Below are 24,732 nucleotides of genomic sequence, written 5' to 3' on the forward strand. Positions count from 1 at the left end.
CAAAACACGATTGTTTACGTGTGTTCTTAACTCTGTAGTAGTGGAGGTTTTTACAATTCCGCACTGTTTTACCATGCCTGGAAGTCACTGCTGCGTTAAAAACTGATGCAGTACCTCACACGATTCATATGGAAAACATAGGAACAATGGGATACAGTTTTGGTTGCCGAAATGGACACAGCATAAGGAAAGCAAGTCTCTGACCTGACGAGTAGACGCCGGATTGCTTGGTTGGCTGCAATAAGAAGAAAGGACCTTACTTTCGATCACACCCCCCAGTCGATGAGAGTGTGTTCTCTGCATTTTCACTCGGGTACATTCTCTAAAAATGTCTTTTTGCCGGTACAACGCTGTTTTCACCACCTGGGGGCTTGTAGATGGCCAAGTCCTGCACCTAGCCGAAGCAGAAAGTCTCGTAACTTTCCAAAGACTTGTGGCTTTTAAACTCCTGCATTGTGTAGTAACTTACACCAAAAACAAGGTAACTGACGATGTCCATGTATGTGCATGGAGGTAAATGATCCAGGTCTCTGTGCCATTCCGCTGCAGGGAGCTCGTATGGGTCGATATTTTGGATGTCCGAGAGCTTCTCCAAATACCGCTGTTATGCGCTTGGTGTGAGCTTGTTCCTGTAAGGTCCCTTTTCTTTCGCCTTATCTTTTTGCATTGCTTTACTTTCTTCCTTTTCTTTCTCATATTCGTAGATCCGTCTCTGTCCTGCCGAAATAATAAATGCGCAGAAATTAAAGAGCTCTGGACTGTTTAGTCGCGCCTCTGTGAAGTTCTGCAGGCGTTGCCCCTGACAACCGATAGCGTCTCCTACCATCATGGCCGACCGGCTCAGACCCCGCCCAGATCAACCCAAATCAGCACGTGACTCCTCAATCTCAATAGACCTCTTACCCAGCGAAGCACGTGTGAGTAGTCCACGCTGCTGCAGCTGCTAGCTCCGCCCGTTGGAAAGAGTGTGGGGTGGACTCAACCATTTCTAAGAATGGGAGGGGGGGGGGGGCAGCGAAATCTTTAAAGATGTAAATAGCACATTATTGCGCGACTATAATAAGCACTGCTTACATTGTGCTTTCAATAAATGCTACTGCATTGTTTTAAAAATATTAATTGTGTCTCAAATTATTCTTGGGGGGGGGGGGGGGGGGGGGCAGCTTTACTGGAGGGGGGGACATGTCCCCCTGTCCCCCCCCCGGGATTTCTGCCTATGGTAGTGCTGCCTTGCTAATGGATGCAAAACTCTGTTTTAGAGTCTGTAAGGTAACACAGTAGTAGTCCTCTCATTATTTGTTCTTCATGTAGATTGCAGGGAGCTCTTCTGACTTCAGCCTAAAGCATTTAATACCAAATTATAGAGAAACGGCTTCCTCAATGGAAGGTGTTGCATGAACAAGCCCGACAGCAGCATGACCTGACAAGTTTGGACTACCAGGGCCCGTTCATCGCTGCTTGCAGCATTAATTTATTTAGTCTTTCATTTGCTGTTCTTCATCTTTGTTGGTTTTATTTTTTCCTTTTTCTGTGCATCAGTTTGTAACCCTTGTTCAGTAACGTGCTGACAATTTTTTGTCCCAAATGATCGCATTTTTCACTGCCTCAACATAGCCCAAAACTCACCAAACTTGGAATATGTGTCACACATGCAGAAAAATTTCATACTCTATTGTCGTACTCAATTTTCCACCACTAGGTGGTGCTATAATAAAGGAACGTGCATTTTGTCTTATAATTCACATATACTTTGTCGCACATTTAAAAACCTTATATCCACACACTCACTGAATTGTGCTGAATCTCGCGATATAGGCCATTTTATTTTGCCTACCGTTTTTTTCCGCAAATTCGCGAAATGTCGCAAATCTACTTTTTCAAACTCCTCTCAGGCGATTTCACCGATTTGCACCAAACTTTGTAACACAGCATCTGTGGACCCTCCTGACAAAAAGTAATTCAAACAATTTTGATATTCCAAACAATACTAAAGTTATTAAATAACAACTTCATGTACACTTTGCTCAAAACACAAAGTGTTGCATATCTCCACATTGGTCTGGCCGAATGACATGAAACTCAGGTGACTTCTTCCCCATGAGCCACTAAGGCTCTGTGCAAAGTTTTCGCTCTTTAAATTCAAATTCTAACCCTAACCCTAACCTTTAAGACAAAACTTGGTACAATTTTTGCCAATGCCCTCCCGAGGACAGCTGACAAAACTGTTCCCAATCCGCCTCTACGTGGCGCTCTGGTTGCAGTCTAATTAAATAGTTGGCACTGTGCCCACACCATAAGTTTTATGTCAATGAAATTCATAAACGTGGTATAGACTGGCCCCTGTAACTCACACACCAGAAATGACCAGCAGGTGGTGCCAAATAAAACCCACATAATATGGCCCACATTTTTAAACCTCATATGTATGTGTTCCCTAAATTCAGCTGAATTGTGTGATGTAGGCCATGCCAACTTTCGCGGGAAATTTCCATTCGCAAAAATCGCCAAAAATGATAAATTGACTTTTTCCAACTCCTCCTAGGCCATTTCTCCGATTTCCACCAAACTCTGCAAGTAGCATTTGTGGACAAAACTTATCAAAAGCTTTCACCTACATCACACCTGGTGGCTGTGGTGGTGCAGTCCATTTTGATGCTTCACTATAAAACCATCAAGTCATTATAACTTCCACACACAATTTGCCATCTACTCCAAATTGCTTAAACATGGGTGTTGCCCTCAACACGACTACGTGGCACACCCCGACGGCAGCATGCCCCCACACGCGTGGACTGCGAGGGCCCATTCATCGCTGCTTGCAGCTTTAATTATTATTATTATTATTAGTATTAGTAGTAGTAGTAGTAGTAGTATCATCATTATTATTATAGAAGTTGTTGTATTTGTATTTCTTCAGTTTTACTCAAGCACCTCTTGTCAGTTTGCTAAGCTTATCTGTATTTCTATTGTTTATGTTGATTCCCTCTCTTGCCTTGTCATGTCTCATCTGTTAATGACTTAATAACTTGTGTTGCAATATTAATAAATGCCAAAAAAAAAAAAAAGAATAAACAAACATCGGTGTTTACATTGGTGTTTCTAAACATAACTAATTTCTCAGTTTTGGTTTGCACTATCTGGACAATATTTGAATACCAACATTGATTATTTGTAAATACCAACACACTGCCACACTTTTTATAATTACATTCTCATATTGTACACAATTATGTTTATATGTTTGTATGAGTCTATTCCATTTCTTACCTTTATATGATATTGTTTATTTTTTACTATTATTATTGTTTTTTGTAATACTACTGTTGTCCTTTGGCTGCTTTGTCAAAGAATTTTCCCCATTTGCGGGACAAGAAGGGAATTCTGATTCTGATTCTGATTCTGAAGAATAAAGACCAAACTGTTTAGCATCTAATCTGATTGGTGTTCAGTGTTGGGGAGTAACGAATTACATGTAACGATGTTACGTAATTTAATTATAAAATGTACGTAATTGTAATCCGTTACATCACTGGGAGAAAATATGTAATTAAATTACAGTTTCTGTTGGAAATTTCAATGATTACAACTTAAGTAACATTTGAAAAATCGCCGCAAAAGCTCGGATTTATCAAATAGTTTTCCGCCCCCCTGGATTCATGTTTGTTTTTAGTTTTTTTCATATCAACATCCTCCTTCCAAAACTGATGCTTGTGATTGGCTCTCTCTGGTCATGTGCCATTCGACTCAACCGACAAACCGTACGGCGGCAGTCAGACTCAGCAGCAACAATGTCGGCGGCGCACAAGATGTTCCTGGGCTGGAAATACAAAAAACACTTCATACAGACAGAAGATAAGGGCCCAAACATTTTAGTGCAATGCAAAGAGTGTTTGCCGGCAGTTAAGGTGTTGTTGACGTCAAAACTGTCGATGTCGAACCTGAAGACACATCTAAAGGTACGTAGCCTGATGTAGCTGTAGCCTACGGTAACTGCAACCACTCACATACAATAAAAGGGGAAGAAGTGTCAAACTTCGGTGTGTCTTTTATCCTAGCAGATTAAATGATGATGGCAAAGTCAGCTTTAGTTTCACATAAATTCTGATGCAAGAATAGTTATGTTATTAATGTACATTGTCCTTTTTAAATAAATAAACAGTATTATGAAGTAAGATGTAACCTAGCTAAGTTTTTCCAAATATGACCTCGAAGCGCCACCACGTGGTGCAATCTTTATTAGTTTATCTGAGCTTTTGAAAAGGTTAGACCCTGAGGGGTGTACTGCAAAGCCAGTTTAGTGTTTTAGCGAGCTAAAGCCAGGCTTCCCTGTATTACAAAGGTGGCTCTCTTTTAACCCGGCTAGATCACCATGGTAACTTATGCTTAGCTCATAACCTGGTCCCGACCAGGTTCTGTTCAGAGTTTAATCATAAAATCTGCTATAAAAGCGTCTCTGTTTCACTATTTAACTCATTTACAGCTGGCGTCACCTTTACTTTGAAAGTCCAGTGGAGCTGGATCAGAACGGAGCATTTGTACGGAGGGAGAGATCGCGCTGATCCGCTGCTGTTTACTTTCTCTCTGAGCATCTCTGTCTACAGATGTTCAGCTGAGGGGATACGCTGCTCAGCTGTTGATCCGACTCACGTCAGGAGGTCATTTATAAGGCTATAGCCTATTTACTTTTATATACAGTCAGTCACCACTGAAAGAAGTTGTGCACTCGCAGCAGGACAGATAATTTAACTTAATGTGGCCATGAATAAATTAATTGTTTTGCCTGTTATGTGTTGCCCAAACGCAAATCTTGAGTAGGTCTGCTCTGTTTTCTCACATTTAAAAAGGTCTTTGTACAGAGACAACATGAGATTTGCTTGTAGCTACAGCACCTAAAAAAACCCACTGTAACCTATTTTCATACGCACACCCAGCCTCGCTTTCAATAAAACACACACTGGCATTTTATAATTGCGATCAGTGAAATATATGAAAACAATATAAAACACAGTTTAAAACAACAGTTGTTGTTGCTCTAAAGCTTCATATTTAAAAGCAGCTCAATGTAGAGCTGTCAGAAATTAAAATCAGCCTTCTCTTGTCATATTTGCAGCAACACTGTTGCTTCAGGCTGTGATCAGGCTTTTTTGTATCGCTCATACTCTCTCCATTAAAACAACCTGCTCCTCTTGGCTGAAATCAGCCCGTTGTCACTCCATTTAGTGAGGAAGTGAGCCTCCTTCGCAGTACAGGCCTAAGGTCAGACTAATAATATATGGTTAAACCTTTTAACTGAAAGGTTTATCACACTATAGGTCTTAAAATGTGAAAATGGTTAACAGTTGAGAGACTTCATTCAAAATTAAGAAAAGTAATCATAATGTAATCAAATGTAATTAGTTACATTACTTTGACAAAGTAATTGAAATAGTTACACTACTATTACATTTTCAACAGGGTAACTTGTAATTGTAACCAACTACATTTCCAAAGTAATCTTCCCAACACTGCTGGTGTTGATATTTGCAGGTGAATTTTCAGTGTTGTGTTCAATGTGCTACAGCTCGCTCCTGTTTTTACCTATTTTAGCATTCAGTGTTTTATCTTTCTTCCTGAAAAGTTGTCACTGTAGACATGAGGGAATTCTACATGGTGGAGCAAAAATAGTATAGGATAGAACCATGCAGAAGTGTTACTGTTGGCCAATTCCATCCTCCTCCTATAAATGTTTTGCTTTATTTACTTCTCTTTAATTTGGTTTTTGATGGGGGGTGAGCAGGGTTAAGTGTTTGCATGGGCTAGAACCATTACTCACCGAAACATAGACAGCCGCGAAGGATGCAAGGGTAGCGTGCTGCGACGGGAAGGATTTTCTGCAAGACATATAAGACCAGAGATAGACACAGTGAGTTCACATCTGTATGTGTGAGTCAACGGAGGGTGGAGTGTTTAACCATAGCCAACACAAGCATAATGATATATCTCACCACCCTGCACACAGTCAGTCGTTAGGATTGAATGACTGAACCCGATTAGATGTAATACATCTATTCTTCTTTCTCTTGCTTCGACATACATGTTAGAACTCCAAAAATAATTTCACCAATTAAGTGGAATTTTACATTAAGCAAAAAACAAAAGGCATAGTTCATACAACTATGGTTTTGTCTGGAAAAAAATAAATGACAGTTTTTAAGAAATTGTGTTATTACAGGTCTTGGTAAAGCAAGTATAGGCCTGTGCCACTGGCCATCACATTTTTGCTTGAAATACCCATCACTAGTGATATCTTAATCTTATGCTAATATGACCAAGTACCAATGACACATACACATGGTGTGAATGTCTGATCACATTCTGCAGTGTATCAGCAAGAGTTTGACTGTGTGCCTCAAAATGAAAGCGAACCTGTGGCCCTTTTTCCTCACTTCAACCCAGTGACCTACTTCTGACAGCTCCTCCAACAGCCCTCATCTTTACTCCTGACTCTGCATGTGTGTGTGTGTGTGTGCGCGCTTGCGTGCATGTGTGCGCGTGTGTGCATGCTAAAGCTGTTTGCTCTCCTTCCTAAACCAGCATTGCCACATCTGCGGAGTCATAAAAATTTAATTTACATATGAAAACTGATCGCACTGCCTCTGAATGAACTGACCCACTTTTAATACAGAAAATACAAACACGAACATAGCTGTATATATTACTGTGCATCTGCTATAAACACACATCATTATAATTGTATATTGTTATAAACACATTAGTTAGGATATCTATATACTAAGCACTAAATTAATATAATAAATATAAATATATAAATACATTTAAACATTAAAGCTCCCATAAGTGATATAATTTTAATAAAATAAGTGGGCACTATATAGCTTTAGAGAACAAATTCAAACTCAGAATTTTACATTAATGGGGTAATAATGCAAACCATTAGTGAATAAAGAAGCTGTTCTCAGAGGAAAATAAGGTAACCAGAAAACTGTTCGAAGCTGGAAAGGTGGACGGGTCTGCCAGATACAAACAAAGTAAAAATTGCATTGTCCTTTAAGGTCAGTGTGTTTATTCAGTATTGAAAAAGAAGAGTTTCTTTATTTAGTTTTTTCAGGCATAGAAAAATAGCTCTATATTCCAATAGCAATCACAGTTATAGAGTGTTTAGTCAGTAACCCATGCCTCTACTTCCCCCGCTCATGCAGTAAAAGAGTAAATACATTTTCTGGTATCCCTGCCCACTTTATCCAAGGACAGAGAACTGCATAAAGAGGCTGTCCTATCTGGTGCAGTGTGTTTCCCACATAGTCCAGGTGTTGCATAGATTTGGTATTTTTTCGGGCTATATGACTAACCTCACGAAAAGCGAGTGCTTCCCAGTGAACAACCTAGCTCTTGGAATTCCACAAAAGGACCTGCCATTCCATCTGTCCAAATATGGCTTTAGATATTTAGGAATCAGTATTACACGGAATTTCCCTAAGCTGTACAAAGATAACCGGACACCCCTCATTGATAAACTAAGAAACGATTTACAGAATTGGAGGTCCATTAATCTCTCACTGGCTGGAAAGACCAACCATATTAAAACGAACGTGTTACCCCGATTCCTCTATCTTTTTCAGTGTCTCCCTATATTTCTCCCAAAATCCTTTTTTAAGTCCATTGATAAAGTTATATCATCATTCATTTGGGGAGGTAAAGGCCCTAGAATACAGAAAAGGCTTCTGCAGCAACATCGATCCCAGGGCGTACTGGGTTTACCAAGTTTGCTTTACTATCACTGGGCAGCTAATATTCAGAAAATCATATACTGGCTTCATGTTCCAAAGCTGTCATGGTGTGAAATAGAAAATGAGTCATACATTCTGACATACCTCCCTGCCTTGGTTACTTCAAGTATCTCTCTGTCTACTCCACCCTATACCTCTAACCCTGTTGTCATCAATACTTTACGAATCTGGTCACAATTTCGAAACCACTTTGGTCTAATAGATTTCTCTTATCTGGCTCCTATCTGTGATAATGATCTTTTTGTCCCACCTAGATTAGGCAACACCTTCGGCCTGTGGAAAAGACTTGGCCTTTCCAAATTTAAAGAACTCTACAGTGAAGGTGTATTCTCTACCTTTAGTCACCTCTCTCAAAAATTCAACCTTCCCAGCTCAAGTTGTTTCCGATATTTCCAGATCCGACATTTAATGCAAAATCTAGATTCAAACTTCCCCAATGCACCTGAACCTACTGCTATGGATGACATCCTCCAAATTCCCTCCAATTTAAAAGGCTTCATTGCGAGAATCTATTCCAACATATCATCTCCCGGAGACACCTCTCTCAATAAAATTAAAGGGAAATGGGAGGAGGAGCTTGGGAATGTAATACCTGAGGAATCCTGGACTGAAGCTCTGAAGAGAGTTAATGGAACTACTTCATGTGCTAGGCTAGGTGTAATTCAGTTTAAAGTCTTGCACCGTACCCACCTCTCCAAGTCTAGGCTGGCCAGAATTTATCCCGAGGTGGATGAGAATTGTAGCAGATGTCATGTTGCCCCGGCAACATTAACACACATGTTCTGGTCATGCTCTTCCCTCTTGGATTACTGGTCAGCAGTCTTCAGAATTCTTTCACAGGCACTATCCTTAAATTTGCAACCTAGCGCCTACTCTGCCATCTTCGGTATAGTGCCAGCTGACCAACAGATTATAAATAATCATAAGGACATTATAGCATTTACAACTCTACTTGCCCGCCGAAGGATTTTGTTGCACTGGAAACCAGCCACCACCCACCCAGCACCTCCTTATGGATGAGTGACCTTATGCATCATTTAAGTCTTGAAAAGATCAAATACACGCTTAGAGGGTCAAAAGACCTCTTCTATTCCACCTGGGGTTGTATTTATTTGTTTATTCGCGTATGTGTTCTGTGGAAAATCCAAAGGTATTGTCCTTTTCTATAACTGTCTTTTTGTACCTTGTTTTCAATAAACAAGATAGTCTGCCTGTGAATACACAGAGAGCAGGGACAGGGATTTCCAACTGCACAGGAAGTTAGCTGAAACAGTGACAGCTCTCTTTACTCTTTAAGTACTTCAGGAACCTACTGTAGCTGCACTTTACAAAGGACAGAAGTTGAGACAGTGGCCTGACTAATCCCATGGGTGAGTAGAGCCTGGTCAGAACCAGGCTCTACTCGCCCATGGGATTAGTCTGACCAGGCTCTACTCACCCATGGGATTAGTCAGCACCAACTCGTCAGTCCTCATTCTCCTCAATTTATCCCACTGTGTTTGACACGGTCAACCACGGTCAACCACTGTTATGCTGACGACACCCAACTGTTCTTCTCTTTTCACCCATCCTCCTCCAACACCCACTTTGCAAAGCGCATCTTGGAATGTTTGCCAGACATCTCCGCTTGGACAGCTGCGCATTATCTCAACCTTAGTAAAACTGAACTCCTCTTCATCCAGGGGAAAGACTGCCCTCGCATGGACCTGTCAGTCACTGTTGAGAATGTCACGGTATTGCCTTCGTCGATGGTGAGGAACCTGGGCATAATCCTCAACGATGGACTTTCCTGCACCCCTAACATCACTCCTGTGGCCCGATCCTGCTGATTTGCCCTCTACGACATTCACAGGATCTGGCCTTTCCTCACAAAAGGAAACGCAACTTCATGTCCAAGTGTTGGTCATCTCCTGCCTGGACTACTGCAACTTCCTCTTGGCTGGACTCCTAGCCTCTGCAACTGAACCTTTGCAGCATATCCAGAACACTGCAGCGTGCCTCGTTTACAATCTTCCCAAATTCTCCCATCTGACACCACTCCTCCATGACCTCCACTGGCTTCCTGGAGCAGCCCACATCTGATTCAAGTCGATGGTGCTGGCCTTCAAAGCCATCGAAGGAACTCCACCCGTCTACCTCCAAACACTGGTCAGACCACACGCCCCAGCTTGAGCACTTCGCTCATCTACATCAGCTGGCTGACTGGTACCCCCATCGCTGATAGCGAACAAAGCCCGCTCAGCTAAGTTGCGACTCCTCTCTGTTTTGACACCTCAGTGGTGGAACGAATTCCCGACCAATGTCAGGACGACGGAATCGCTCTCCATCTTCCGCAAAAGATTCAAGACTCATCTGTTCAGACTTTGTCTCGACCCCATAACCAGATGATGTTATGGATTTCCCATAATACTCTACTCCAAACACATGGTCACTGACCTCTACACTCGTATCCGACTGTTCCAAAGTACTATGGCATATTTGAAGGAACTGAGATGCAATGGTCAGTTTGACACACTTTGCTCACCAGTGACACACATACAAAAACTTAATCATATGGCAGCAGTTTGCTTGAGTTTAGGCAAGATGAGTACTTGGTTAGGTTCAGGGAACAAAAGACTTTACAGTAAATTAATTATTAACTTAAATTTAATTAACTATAAATAAAAATTTTTATTAAAGATGGCTATCATCAAGCCTTGTCAAAGGTTCCTCGAAAAGTTGGAAGCACATTATTTTGTCTTAACAATGGTGGTTTGATCTTATTCAGTTGGTCCTTCTGCTTTTGCTGTACAATACAAATTAATACTGCCACTGCACAACCACTGCAGCTATAAGTGCTTTCCATGCTGCTCTGGAAACAAGACTGAAGCTTGAGCTGCCACAGAGAGAAAGGAAGACAGTGTTTATGCCAGGAGCAGATGGTTATATTTAGACCTCCATGGTCTGCAGTCACGTCTACATGTGTCTCAAATGCACAGGTCAAATCAAGCCTCATCCCCTTTACCCACATCCCCATGCTGTCTAAGCATACACAAACTCACTTGGTAAAATGTGTTAAACACATTTTTATAATAATATTTTTTGATTTCATCATAAAATGTTACAACGTTAATTCCAAAAGTATGGAAATAGTCGTGTCATACTCCCACTCCTCCTCCTGCTGTCTCTTACACAAAGCCTGTCGTCATTCATCACTTACTTTCAGGTGCATTATTTTGTGTAATACAAACTTTGATCTATACAAATACAACCAACGTGGATCCCTCTTTTTCTATCTCAATCGTCAGCTGCCTCCTCACCTGCCCTGGTTGATGGCTGCAGGGTCGGCCCCTGAGCAGATATCCTCCATGATGTAGGGGTTCTGCTCACAGCTGATGTTGAGCGTAGTGTAGTTGGGTTTACACACAGTGAGGAAGTAGGGTGTTGGGTAGCCTGTCATTAGCTGGAGGATGTCCGTGATGAGGGCCGTGGCACAAAGACCGAATGCATGGACGCCTGAGGACATAGGCGAATGTCATTTATTAATGTTAAAGTGTAATTAAGCAGGTACTGAGGCATAAACAGAATAGAATATATATAAATAGAATATTCTATCTATCTATTCTATCTATCTATCTATCTAAACACTACTGATAATGTTATTAGATGTACTATTTATGCCTCAGAAAGCGTTAGTTAACAGGTAATAAGTCCTTCAAGGATATTTTTTAACATGATCAAGGATATATAGGCATTGATAAAAGCATCACAAACATGATTATTGTTGGATAAAAAAGACATTCATAAGCATTTCTAAGAAAATTGCTAAAAGTTTATGGGTGCTTCAGAAGGTTAAAATCTTATGAGTTTCTTAAAATAGCTTACATAGCATAACAAACACAATTATTGGGTTTAACTAACTTACCCTTTATGTTACTGACAATAGGCAACGTTTTTGATTTAACTTAATCATTCTCCAGAAAATACCGACTGCACAGTGTAACTGCTCTTGAAAAATGAAACCATCCACACATTCTTTATTTGTTCCTTATACACCTATTTTCACATGCTATTTCTCCCACAAATTTGAAAGCAGCATTACAGAACAAAGGAAACATGTCTGCCATGGAACGACCAAAACAGGAAGAGGTGTTTTTTTCCATGTTCACTATTCCCAGCAGAGTTCATTTGGTTAACCAAAACTATAATGAAAAATATTCGTCAGCAACATTTTTTCCATGACTAAGATGAGACAATAAATAGATCTTTCAAAATAAAAAACTATTATGAAATTTATCATAGTGTCGGACATTTGAAATGCATGATATTTTCCCCTAATTGTGGATCTTGTTTGTCTGTTTTGGCTCGCTGTTGCCGTGTCTTTTGATTTTTTTATTCACTTGCACATACCTTGAAAGGCTAGCCGGGTGCTTTAGAGTTCAAATTTAAAATAAAATACATAATTAGGTATATAAATAAATAATTTTAAAAAAAGAAGAAGAAAGGGAAAAATAAAATAATAAATAAATAGATAGTTCAGACAGTGGCTTCAGGTAAAAACTTTTCATAATGACTCAGTAAGGTATTACTTTTTTTGTTACTTAACAAAATCAGAGATTTAAGCAAAGAGCTCAGTTCCAGGAGAAAAGGAACAAATTTAGGTAGTGATTTTGCAAATTTTTGTTTGTGAATAAAACATTTTGCATAGGATAACAAAGTTCGTCGTGTGTTCAAGAGCATTATCTTCTGGGTTAACATAGCAAATAACATGTTTAAGGGTAAGAGAATGGACAGAGAGCAGCATAAAAAAAAATGAAATTCAACATCACTCCAAAACTTTTGAGATATATCACAATAAAAAAAACAGATGTGAAGCCTTTATTTGTTTTTGCCTCCATGCTTAGCACATTGATGACGCATGCGGCGGTGCGACTCTGTGGTGGCTGGTGTTGCCAGTGTTGTGTCCGTTCAGGACGAATTAATCTGTGTTCGTTTGGTAATGCCTCACTGCATGTTTGGTATGCAGCTGTTTCTGTCTGAAAAAGTTTCGTTTTGATCGAAAGTAAAGCGAGTTACACAAACCTCTCGTCCAGCGTCCTTTCTAGACACAACAGCCAGATAGGGTGTTTTTCCGCTACATCAAAACCTGTTCATGGCGTGTTTTAGCCGGTTTTCGGCTGGAAGGCTCGATCGAAATCTGGCACTGTCTTGAACGAAGTTAAACTGTGAGAACGCGCTGTTCACAAACGCCAGAATGAACGCGTTCACTATAACGTTCATCAGGCAGAAATACAGTACGTTCAGTTCACGTTCGCCCAAAATATGAACGAGTTCATGAACGATCGTTCATTGAACGCGTTCAGGCACAACACTGGGGCTCTCACTGCCTGTCTGTCACTTCACACACACGTGGATGTAACATTTATAACTAGCCTAACGCATTTAATAACAACATAACAGGTTTTGAATGGAAGTGATGACTAAAAGTTGACTAAAATGTAATGACTTTTCTTTCACTAAAACTGGACAAAAAAGTTTTGAGTTGTCATCAACTAAAAGTAGAAGGGGGGAGTGATAGAAACTGAGGTAAAGCAGGAGTGAACAGACAGGCACACAGTCAGTGGAGAGTGCTTCAGTGTTGTGGTAAAATCTATTCCACTGTTGACTTAGGTTTTCCTTACCAGTGGGACTCAAGACGGTTCAAAACTGTCATTGTTTCTGCTCCATCAGTAGGGAAAAAAACCTTTGTACTTATTAATACAAGAGATGGTTAACTGCTTTATCATAGCACTGAGATTGGGGTTTCTAGGTCAGATTCTTATAGTAGTGTTTTGCTTTGGCCAGAAGCAAGGCTGCTTTGGGTAGCCGTTTTGCTATCGGTGTATTTGCGACACCAACTGTCCCTTTTTCCACCAGATCCATGTTCAGTCCGTCTACGATCCGCCTCGGCAGCGGAGCTGATAGGTGTCACTCTAGTTTATGTGTGTACTTCCAATGGCTCTGCTAGTTCGGGTATCTACTCTGTTTCAGCTCCAGCAGTCTGGACCTTTCCGTAGCAGATTTGAGCCTGGTGCAGTGATTCAACTGAATTCAGCACAGAGCAGACAGGAAGTCAGACTCTAAAACAACAACATAACATAACACATAACAACATAACATCCGATTACTTTTCATAATTAAACACTCAGTGTTCATGCCAGCACAGAAGTAAAAAAAAAAGACAAATCCAAGCAAGTCCATGTTTCTTCTCATCCTTCAGTTAGGAACACCAACCCTTTGCCTGTTTGTTGTTGTGTTTATAACACATATGTATAACTGCGGTGGCACGTGATCCTGCAGTAATCGTGGGAACTCCTCTCTCTAACAACTCCAGCTTTCCAGCAGTGCTGCACCATGCTGCATTCAAAACAGCTGGTGGGGTTGACGGACCACAGAGCAAAGCCCTTGTGTATCCATTCTGCAACGTACATGCAACCAGTGGAATTCACAGGTAATACCAGGGAAATGCTGGGAGTGGACGAAAGGCGGAAAGATTTCTATTTCCACTTCCACTTTAAACATGTACTAAGCTTTTTTGTTGCTTTATTGGGATTAAAACACATGTTATTGTGCATTTACAGCAGATGCAGTAACACACAGTTAACTATATGCTTTTTACAAATAACTGGTGTAAAGCAATACTTCAACTGGACGTCTTACAGTCATCGTCTTCTACCGAACAGGCAGTTAGGTGGTTTGCAAACTACCTCTCAGACAGAACCCAAGCTGTTCAGCTGGAGCGTGCTGCTTCTGAGGGACAGGCAGGTTTCATTAGGCTTCATTAGGTGAGAAATCAGTTGAGGAAGATGAAGGTGAAAATGGTTACGGGTCCAGACGGGATCAGCTCCAGGCTTCTCAAGTCCTTTGCAGACCAGCTGTGCAGGACTGTGGAGTATATCTTGAACATGAGCCTGAAGCTTGGAAATGTGCCACTTCTGTGCAAAACCTCATGCGTGGTAGCAATACCAAAGATCCCTCACCCTAAAGACTTCAACAGCTACAGACCAGTTGCTCTCACTTCACACCTATTGAAGACCCTGGAGTGGCTGGTCCTTGTCCATCTACGCCCTCTGGTGGGTCCTTTTATGGACCCCCTCCAGTTCGCTGATCAACCTGGCATCAGAGAGGACAACACCACTATCTTCCTCCTGGACAGATCACTGTCTCACCTGGAGAAGCCTGGAAGCATGTTCTTTCATTTCTTCAGTGCTTTTAACACCATACAGCCTGCACTTTTGGGGGACAAGCTGAAGCTCACAGTGGTGGACCTACACCTCACGTCCTGGATCCTCGATTACCTCACCAACCGGCCACAGTACGTGAGGACTCGGGACTACGTGTCGGACACAATAATCTGCAGTACAGGGGCCCCACAGGGAACGGTCCTGGCCCCTTTCCTGTTCACCCTGTACACCGCAGACTTCTATCACCAATCACCTCACTGCCATCTACAAAAGTTCTCTGACGACTCTGCTATCGTCGGCCTCATTAGGGACGGGGACAACTGAGCCTACAGAGAACTTATTAAGGACTTTGTGGACTAGTGCCAGTGGAACCACCTCCAGCTCCACGCCGGGAAGACCAAAAGAGCTGATGGTGGAAAATCCACCTTGTCCGCGTTGTCCACTCCACCTAAGTCGTTTAAGTCACCCTGTTCGTTCTTGCTTCTAAATTTGAAAGGCCCGCACGCCACTTGCGTTAAACACCACCACGCAACTACTGCTGTAGCACAGCCCATCCATTTACCGACATCGTTGATCACAGAAAGTTACCTGATGAACAGTAACTTGATAACGTCATTAAAAACAGAATTACTCCACAATCATATTAACGGAATGATCATCCCAAATAAACACTGATTTTGCCGAATGTATGACGAAATGGACAGGGTAACTAAATGAAAACACAACTAGCTTAACAAAAGTTTTTAGAACAGCGTTTTTGTTTAATGAGAAATAGCTCTATTCATAATAATTTATTCGAGCCTACTGTCAATGTTGTGTAGCCTACATTTCAGTCTAGTTGTGAAGTGAAGTGCAACTGGTTAGATCGACGATAATGGGAGCAAATGAATTGCATTCCTGCTGTAATGTAGCATTCTAGAACATAAACATGTTCTATAAATGGCTGCACTTAAACTCAGTTGCGTCTCGTTATCGATATGGATGATAGCGAGATAGTTGCGTTTGGTGTTGCCCTGTTGTACTTACGGAGACGCTATGCTCGTCGCCGGATTTGGGTGCACGAAATCCTCCAGAGGCGTGAGCAGCACAGCGAATTTCACCAGCTGGTGCAGGAGCTGCGGCTGGATGGCGGGCGATTCCAGCACTACTTCCGTCTGGACAGGGAACAATTTGATAGCTTACTGTCAAAGATTGGGCCTGTCATTACCATGGCTACAATGAATTACCGGCGTCCGATACCTCCCGCTGAGCGCTTGGCGATTTGTCTGCGGTTCCTGGCCACGGGGGACTAGTACGGCACAATAGCGTGCAGCTATCGTGTGGGCATGAGCATTGTGGCAAGCATCGTGACCCAGGTCACCAGGGTAATATGGAATGCCTTGGTATCGGAGTTCATGCCAGTGCCCACCACAGAGGACTGGAGGAGCATTGCAGAGGGCTTCCGTCACCGGTGGGCGTCCCCCAACTGCCTTGGGTCCATTGACGGGAAGCATGTAGTTTTCAGAGCCCCAGATAACTCCAGGTATCTCTTCTACAACTACAAGGGGACCTACTCCATCATGCTCCTTGCAGTTGTGGACTCAGAGTACTGCTTTCGAGTGGTGGATGTGGGCAGCTATGGGAGGACCAGTGACGGCAGTGTCCTGGCAAACTCCAACTTAGGCCAGAAGCTGCTGGATGGGACCCTTGGCCTGCCACCAGATGCTCTGCTGCCAGGGGCTGAGCATATGGGACCACAGCCATATGTTTTTGTGGTGGATGAGGCCTTCCCGCTGCGCCGCAACCTCATGCGACCTTTTCCAGGGCACCAGTCAGGCAGTCACAGGGTTTTTAACTTTAGGTTGTTCCATGCAAGGCTGATTGTTGAAAATACCTTTGGTATGCTCACATCCCAGTGGTGTATGTACAGAGGAGTCATTGGGGTCAGCCCTGCAAATGTGGATGCCTGTGTGAAAGCTACCTGTGTCCTGCACAATTTCCTGAGGCGGACCACCAACAGGACAACCATGCCACCTGCAGGCCAACCAGGACCATCGCGACAACCATCAGCAGACGGCGATGCTGTGGGCCTACAGCCAGTCACTCGAGTAGGCAGCAACAACGCCAGTCGGGAGGCTATCCGTGTGAGGGAAACATTGGTGTCCTACTTCTCCAACGAGGGAGCTGCTACCTGGCAATCTGTATCCATGTCGGACACAATAATCTCCAGTACAGGGGCCCTACAGGGAACAGTCCTGGCCCCTTTTCTGTTGAAAACAGTGCACTCCCACAAATTACCCCACAGCTACCTACAAAAGTTCTCTGACGACTCTGCTATTGTTGGCCTCATCAGGGACGAAAGAGCCTACAGAGAACTTATTAAGGACTTTGTAGACTGGTGCCAGCTCAACGCCAGCAAAGCCAAAGAGCTAGTGATGAATTTCCACAGGCACAAACATCTCTGCACACAGGCGAACACCCAGGGAGCAGACATTGTAATGGTGACATCTTACAAGTACCTAGGAGTTCACATGAACAATAAACTGGACTGGACTGATCACACAGCAGCAACATACAAGTAAGGTCAGTGCAGACTCCATCTGCTGAGGAAGCTTAGGTCCTTTAGTGTGCAGGGGGCTCTCCTGACTTCTTTCTATGACTATGTGGTGGCATCAGCCATTTTATACAGAGTAGTCTGCTGGAGCAGCAGCATCTCAGCAGCAGGCAGGATGAGACTTGATAAACTTGTCAAGAAGGCCAGCTCCATCCTGGGATGCCCTCTTGCCCTAGTGCAGGTTGTGAAAGACAGCAGGATGATGGACAAGCTGTCATCACTGCTGGTGCAGGAGTCCCACCCCCTGCAGGTCACTTTCACAGCACTGGGCAGCTCCTTCAGCAACAAACTGATACACCCCAAGTGTGTGAAGGAGAGGCATCGCAGGGCCTTCCTTCCTGCTGCTGTCAGACTTTACAAACAGCACTACTCCCATTAGCATACAGACATGAATTTTTTTGTAATTTGTGTACACTAAATATGTTCATAAGCATATAGGAATGTATTCTTGCTATTCTATTTCTGACCTTTTTAATAACTTTGTTTATTTTTCACTATTGTTATTGTTTTTTAAAACAATACTGTCATTTTGCTGCTGTAGCAAAGGAATTTCCCGTTTGTGGGACAAAAAAGGTATGCTGATTCTAATTCTGATTCAGTTCTGGGCCTTTTATTATTAGCTTCTACATATATTGCCTCAGACAGAGCATTCCAACATCTGCATTTCATCTAAATGCTGATGATAAAACCATTTACTGCATTGCACCTACTCTTGCTAGGGCTTTTGCCTATCTTTAGCATACATTTGATAAGGTACAAGAACTACATTGTCATTTCTGAAAAACAACAAGCTCTGCATTTTATTATGCTATTATCAACACTGGTATAGTCTAATTTATGTTGATTAGCAACGTATTACATATTATGTAATGCTTATTACAAGGACCTGAATATAAAGCATTAACAATTTGCTGTACAGGGCCAATATATGTAGACAAGACAATATCTGGATTCAACATCAGCAGTCTAAAACAGCCACTTTGAAATAGTTGTAAATAAATAGTTTTTTTTATAGTTGATAGACACATACTGCAGTGTACATGTCACACAGTAGCACTTACTCTAGTGCCTAATGTCTTTTTCACATACAAACATATCGACATACATACACATTTAAAACAACACAATAGTCTGTTTGGGTTGAGTAATCTTGGCATAACATGAGTTAAATAAAAATTGTTTCTTGCTCAGTGGAGAAGCTGAACAACAGCTAAAGATCCCCTTTGCTTAGTATTGTCAAATGGGTCTCTACAAAGAGCAGGAAACAAGACTAGATCAAGACCTAGTAGACGTTCGGACAGTGTCTGGTCAAGGTGTGAAAATGTGGCCAGTTCAGTACTGGGGTAGTCAGTGGTAGAATTCATATTTGTAACTCCTGAATTTGAAATAGTCTTGTGCAAAGTTTCATTTATGAATGTAATTGTTTATTTATGACCTGGTTCCCAGTTGTGTAGTAAACTAAATTTTTAAAATTATTTTACTTAAAATTTTTCTATTTGGACTTTGAATTTGAATTTTGACCAAAAATATCTCCCATACAGAGGATGCTCTGAATGCTCTGAAACTGGAACTGTGATTTACTGCTAAATTCAGCTGAATAATTGTTACTTATGTTTGGAGTTATTTCCGTAAAACACCCAGGGTGGATTAGTGTGGATTAGTATGAGAGACAAACGCTGAGCTTGGTAGTCGGTGCGTCTCTCCATTTTAGTTGGTATGCATAGTATTAGAAAAAACAAATATCAGTGTACCAACGAAGCGGACAGCTCTGCGTATGAAGGAGTTGAAGTTGCAGCCAGCAGCGTTGATGTTAGCCTCCGCCCCAGCACCACTCTTCTTCCGAGACATACAGCAGAATAGGATGGCCTCCCCAATCATTATCTGTTAACAAAACACAGAACATACGTGTCACATGCGTGTGGTTGACAGAGCATGATTTCCTTTCTGGAAGAGGGCAGGCATGTCCCCTCATTTTTCAAAATACTATTTTTGTCCCTCAAGTTTTACCATCATAATTTCCCTAGCTGCTTTTTCTCAATGGGCATCTTATTCCTGCATATACTGGGTGAGCGGCAGACTACACCCTAGACTAGTCCAATCATTTCATTGTATTTTTGATTATTTGTGATACACATATTTCTGTATGCATTTTCATGTTTTTAAATCATGATTGTAGACAGGTGTGAAAACAGTAATAAAAGAGTCTCAGGATGTTTTAACCCGCTGGGATTATCTGGTTGATGTAGGTTGTGTCCCACAGCTTGATGGGCTGTGGCATATCTATGGCAGTCCATGCTCTGGTTTGAGCCAAGCTTGGCCTGTGTGGTACTCTCATACATACACCTCCATGCCTCCATAAGTGACACATGATGTTGCAGTGGGGTACCTGGCTTTCTGCAGAGCACCTATGTAGTATCACAGTCCCTGCTAAAAAAAAGGATGATATTGAGAAAAAAGTATGTTGATAGAGAGGCAAAGAATGTACAGAGGGAAGGCAGCATCAGTGATGGATAGTGACATGGTTAAGAAGTACTTAATCCTCATACATAATACTGAACCAGGGGTTATCTGTAAAATGTTTATCATATTTTTCCTCAAGTATAACATGGACATTTTGTCTTCATTTCTCTCTTTTTGGAATTAAGATCAATTTGTGTCATTTACAGACAAAGAATTGACAAACCCTTCACAGTCTGTCATTTAATGGTCGGAGTGTATTCGATGCAGAGAGAATAAGCATTTTGACCACATTACATGCCATACAGGAGAGATAGGGAATTAGTTAACACAGCACAACAGCTTTATCTGACAGAAAATGCAGCAGAAAGTGAAAGAGATCAATATAAAACAACACCACAAAAATACTGCACATTTTCCTGATGTGGTCTTCAATGGCAGGTTAGTCCAACATTATCGAGTAGGGATGTAACAATAACAAAAACTCATGGTATGATATGGTCATAATAAATAGTCCAGGAAATAATATTTACAATTCATGATATTAAAAAATAAAATAATAATAATAATAATGCATTTTATTTGAAGGCGCCTTTCAAAGCACTCAAGGACACTGCACATAACAACACAGTACAACAAAAGAGCACAAATACAGGACAATTTAGTGCAAATAATAGATAAGTAAGAGGATGCAATTACATGGTGCCGTCTCGGCACAGAATTCAGACTCTGCAGTCCTCACCAAACAGGAAGTCAACCGGGCCGGGTTAGGCAGGGCTGAGCTTACGGGGTGAGAATATTGCAATAGGTAAGAAGGAAAAAGTCTGTGCAGGATTCAGATTCCGCAGTCCTCACCATACAGGAAGTCAACCAGACCGGGTTAGGCAGGGCTGAGCTTCCGGGGTGAGAATAGTTCAATAGGGTGGAATAGAAAAATGGGAAGAGTGTGTGAAAAATGGGAAGAGTGCGAAAAATAGAAACATGACTTCGACTTTGTTATTACTTGAGCTGCCTCAGCTTATTTCTGGGTTTTTTTTCGGCCTTTATGGATTTATTTCACAGGACAGCTCAGAGAGGTGGCAGTAAATGGGAGAGAGGGGGGAGGAGATGCAGCAAAGGGCCACAGCTTGGACTCAAACCCTGGGCAGCTGGAGCGAGGACAAAGCCTCTTTACATGGGACACCTGCTCTACCAACTGAGCTTACCAGCATCTCTATCTCTGCTTTCCATCTATAGTAAAATTAAAGCTACAAGGAGCGATGGACAGGCCCTCGCAGTCCACGCACTTGAGGGCATGCTGCCGTCAGGCTTGTGCATGCAACACTTTCCGTTGAGGAAGCTGTTCCTCTATAATTTGGTGACCAAAGCATGCAAAAAGAATTGAATTGAATAGTTTTTGGCAAAAATGATTGGACTATGTACAATTGCTAAACAAAACTGCAGCCAGCATCCAGTAGCAATCCATCTCTCCCACTGGTGTACTCCAGGGTATACGCGGGTATACGGCGTATACCCACTTCTTTTTCAGTCAGCATTGCGTATATCCACTTCTAAATCTCCCCTGATGCGCACGCAGTAGCACCACACCGGTGAACAACAAGGTGATTTCATCCCCCCGCTTATTCCGATGGTATTAAACCGTTTTCCCGCCATCGCTGTGTACCAGCATACAGAAATGGAGCGCACCTCAGTACGGTGAGTATACATGAAAACCCATTGGTCAAGTTATATTGATTGACAGCCATCAACGCCAATCACAGCCATTTGACCAAACCCACTAGTCCCGGCCGCCCGGGAACTGCTGTCACTCGCTGCCGCAGACAGCGAACAGAGCAGAGGTATCACTGCATGAAAAGTGGGATCTTCGTCCCCGTAAACGCCCAGAAATCTCCCTAATTTTCGGCAGTTAACGACAATTTGCAGCCTGTGAACGTCGCTTTCGTCTGTGTCACATATTGACAGAAACGAACCATAACGTATGTGGAGCTCGCAGAGGTGTTAATGGCTCCAATTAGCATATGAATAGCTGCGAAACCACGCCTGGCCAGAGAATGTGTGGGCTGGCTTGAATTTCCTCACTCAGTATTGGATGAAACCACTACTTTCAAACAAGAACAATCACTTGTGATCTGTCACTATTGGTCACCCTGGGTCATTACAAATGTATATGTACATATACACACACACATAACTTGTTAACTTGAGAGAAAAAATAAATAATTTTGTGTGTTTTTACACAACATTGGCCATTGCTAATGACATACACAGTCATTAATCTAGCATACTTTCATTAAATAGATCAATTCAATCTAAAATTTAGTCTATAATTAGGCTATACTGAGCCTGATCTATTTATACCACAGATTTTCTTAAAATGAAGTTAGTACCTTTTAGAAAAATGTCACCTGAGGTAAAACTCCCCCTGCTACCCTGATTTGCATTTGTTTAGCTCACAGCATTTCCATTTCCATGTTAAAGCCTCCTCTAGAATCAAGGGGGGGGGGGGGTCATGGGGGGACAACTGCCAAGCAAGGCCCACATCAATTTCCGACAATTCACAGCAGTTTTCGGTGTTGCCTGCAAATTGCCGTGTGCAGTCGTAAACCTGAAATTCCACGACAATCTACAGTGCCACTTACTGATAAAAATCCCACTTTTCATGCAGTGTATGAAACGGCTATTCAACTAGTTAATAATGTAGAATTTTGCCTGTAAATAACTAAACTATGTCTTTCTTTGTGGCATGTCTGCTAATATTAAGCAAGCCACGTGGCAAACAAAGTTAATACAAGCCAGTTAAAGTTAATGGTAACTGTCAGAGTTTTCTAGAGACATCCACTGATTTTGACATTATTCAACATTATCATTATTGTTTTTGTTAGGAATGCCAAAAAGGAAGAGGTCGACTGACTTCCGTCATGTAAGTGGAGTTATGTGACAGGAGAGAAACAGAAAGCTAGCTTTCAATCCATAAATGCACTAATTCAAGTTTATAGTAGTACATTCATATTCTTGCATTAATGCCATGTAGGTGTTCATTTACGTAACTTAAAGCTATTTGTTGGAGCTTAAAACCTTCTTTTCAATGAAGAAAATCTCCTATCAACTCATCCCTGTTACTGCTCTCAGAAACTAGAAAAGAATAGAAATGAAGACAATGAAATGCAATAAAACTATTAAAATATTAAATAAGAGGAATAAAATAATATAGAGTGCAATAAAGGCTAGGATGAAAAGATTAGTTAAAACAGATTAGAACAACAAAATATATGTAAAACAATTAATAAAAAGCAGATAAAAGAACAAAAGAAAGGAATGTTTCCTAATCAAATCAAGGCTGTAGGGGTTTGTTCTAAGTTTATAAAAATATTTCAACACTGCCATGTTCAGGAATATTAACATTGAGTTCTTTATGGAGGATGTTTATGAGGAAGGGAAGTCCAGGAGTCAGGACAAAGGAGAGCTAAGGAATAAGGAATAGTTCACACAAAATGCCTAGTTGTCTCTCACTAGTCTGTGGGCCAGTATTGGTTTAGTAATTTCATAATCCTTCCTCCCTGAGATCAAGCAGCAGAAATTATGTGACAATGAGCAAATACTACTGATGGAGTTTTGGGTAAACTATATAGAGTAGTCTTACGTGTCACTGTTTCTAAAACGGGGCGTTTTTCTTGGCTGCCTTAAAAAAGGGCAAAAATTGAGAGTATACCCACTTCTCCAGGGACCACTACACCACTGATCCCTCCCTCTGGTTGTACAGCGGAACTACCAGCACACCCATCTGCAGTCCAAACAGAACAATCCAATAACAAGACAGATAAAATGTATTGTACCTTTCCACATTTTGTCACGTTTTAACCACAAACGTAAATGTATTTTATTGGGATTTAGAATATTTATTTTATTTATGTGATAGACCAACACAAAGTGGTGCATAATTGTAAAGTGGAAGGAAATTGATACATAGTTTTAATTTTTTTTTTATAAATAATAAACAGAAAAGTGTGGTGTGCAAAAGTATTTATACCCCTGAGTCAATACTTTGTAGCTGCAAGTCTTTTGGCGTAAGTCTCTACCAGCGATGCACATATAGAGAGAAATATGTGCCCATTCTTCCTTGCAAAATAGCTTAAGCTTAGTCTGATTGGATGGAGAGTGTCTATGAACAGCAATTTTCAAGTCTTGACAGAGATTTCCAATTGGATTTAGGTCTGGACTTTGACTGGGCCATTTTAACACATTAATATGCCTTGATCTAAACCATTCCATTGTAGCTCTGGCTGTATGTTTAGGCTTGTTGTTCTGCTGGAAGGTGAAACTCCGCCCCAGTCTCAAGTCTTTTGGAGGTTTTCTTCCATTCTTTCTTTTCTTCTTTCTTCTTTGTTTCTTTCTTTGGTGCCCTCAGCATAATTCCTTTATGATGAATACAGCTTAAATATGGTTTGGAGAGCATTTTGTCTACTACAAAACGTTTTTTCTATTTCACTGGCAGATATCGTCCATGCCTTTGCATCCTGACATAAATGCAATCAAAACATCAGTTCATTTTGTCATGTAGCTTCTGTCACATTCGAGCTCGCTGTAGCAGTAACACTAAAAGTTTGAGTTCTTCAGACTTCACATTGTCAAGAGCCATTTTCTGTCCCACTGCACAATCGACACCTCACCCCTCACCTAATTTGTGTGAGAGACT

At 41.5% G+C, this 24,732-nt stretch overlaps 1 protein-coding gene across 1 annotated transcript in view; it reads right to left on the minus strand.

Moving 5' to 3' along the window:
* LOC115570029 (phospholipid phosphatase-related protein type 4-like) overlaps positions 1 to 24,732 on the minus strand; it is a 121,739-nt gene that overhangs the window by 16,554 nt on the left and 80,453 nt on the right. The window contains exons 3-5 of the mRNA XM_030398253.1: positions 19,334 to 19,463; positions 11,087 to 11,282; positions 5,813 to 5,870 (exon numbers count right to left, since the gene is read on the minus strand). Of these exons, the coding sequence (XP_030254113.1) occupies positions 5,813 to 5,870; positions 11,087 to 11,282; positions 19,334 to 19,463 (384 nt within the window). The remainder of the gene's footprint in view (positions 1 to 5,812; positions 5,871 to 11,086; positions 11,283 to 19,333; positions 19,464 to 24,732) is intronic.

This window comes from Sparus aurata, chromosome 19 (genome assembly GCF_900880675.1).
Source record: "Sparus aurata chromosome 19, fSpaAur1.1, whole genome shotgun sequence".
Taxonomy (NCBI): domain Eukaryota; kingdom Metazoa; phylum Chordata; class Actinopteri; order Spariformes; family Sparidae; genus Sparus; species Sparus aurata.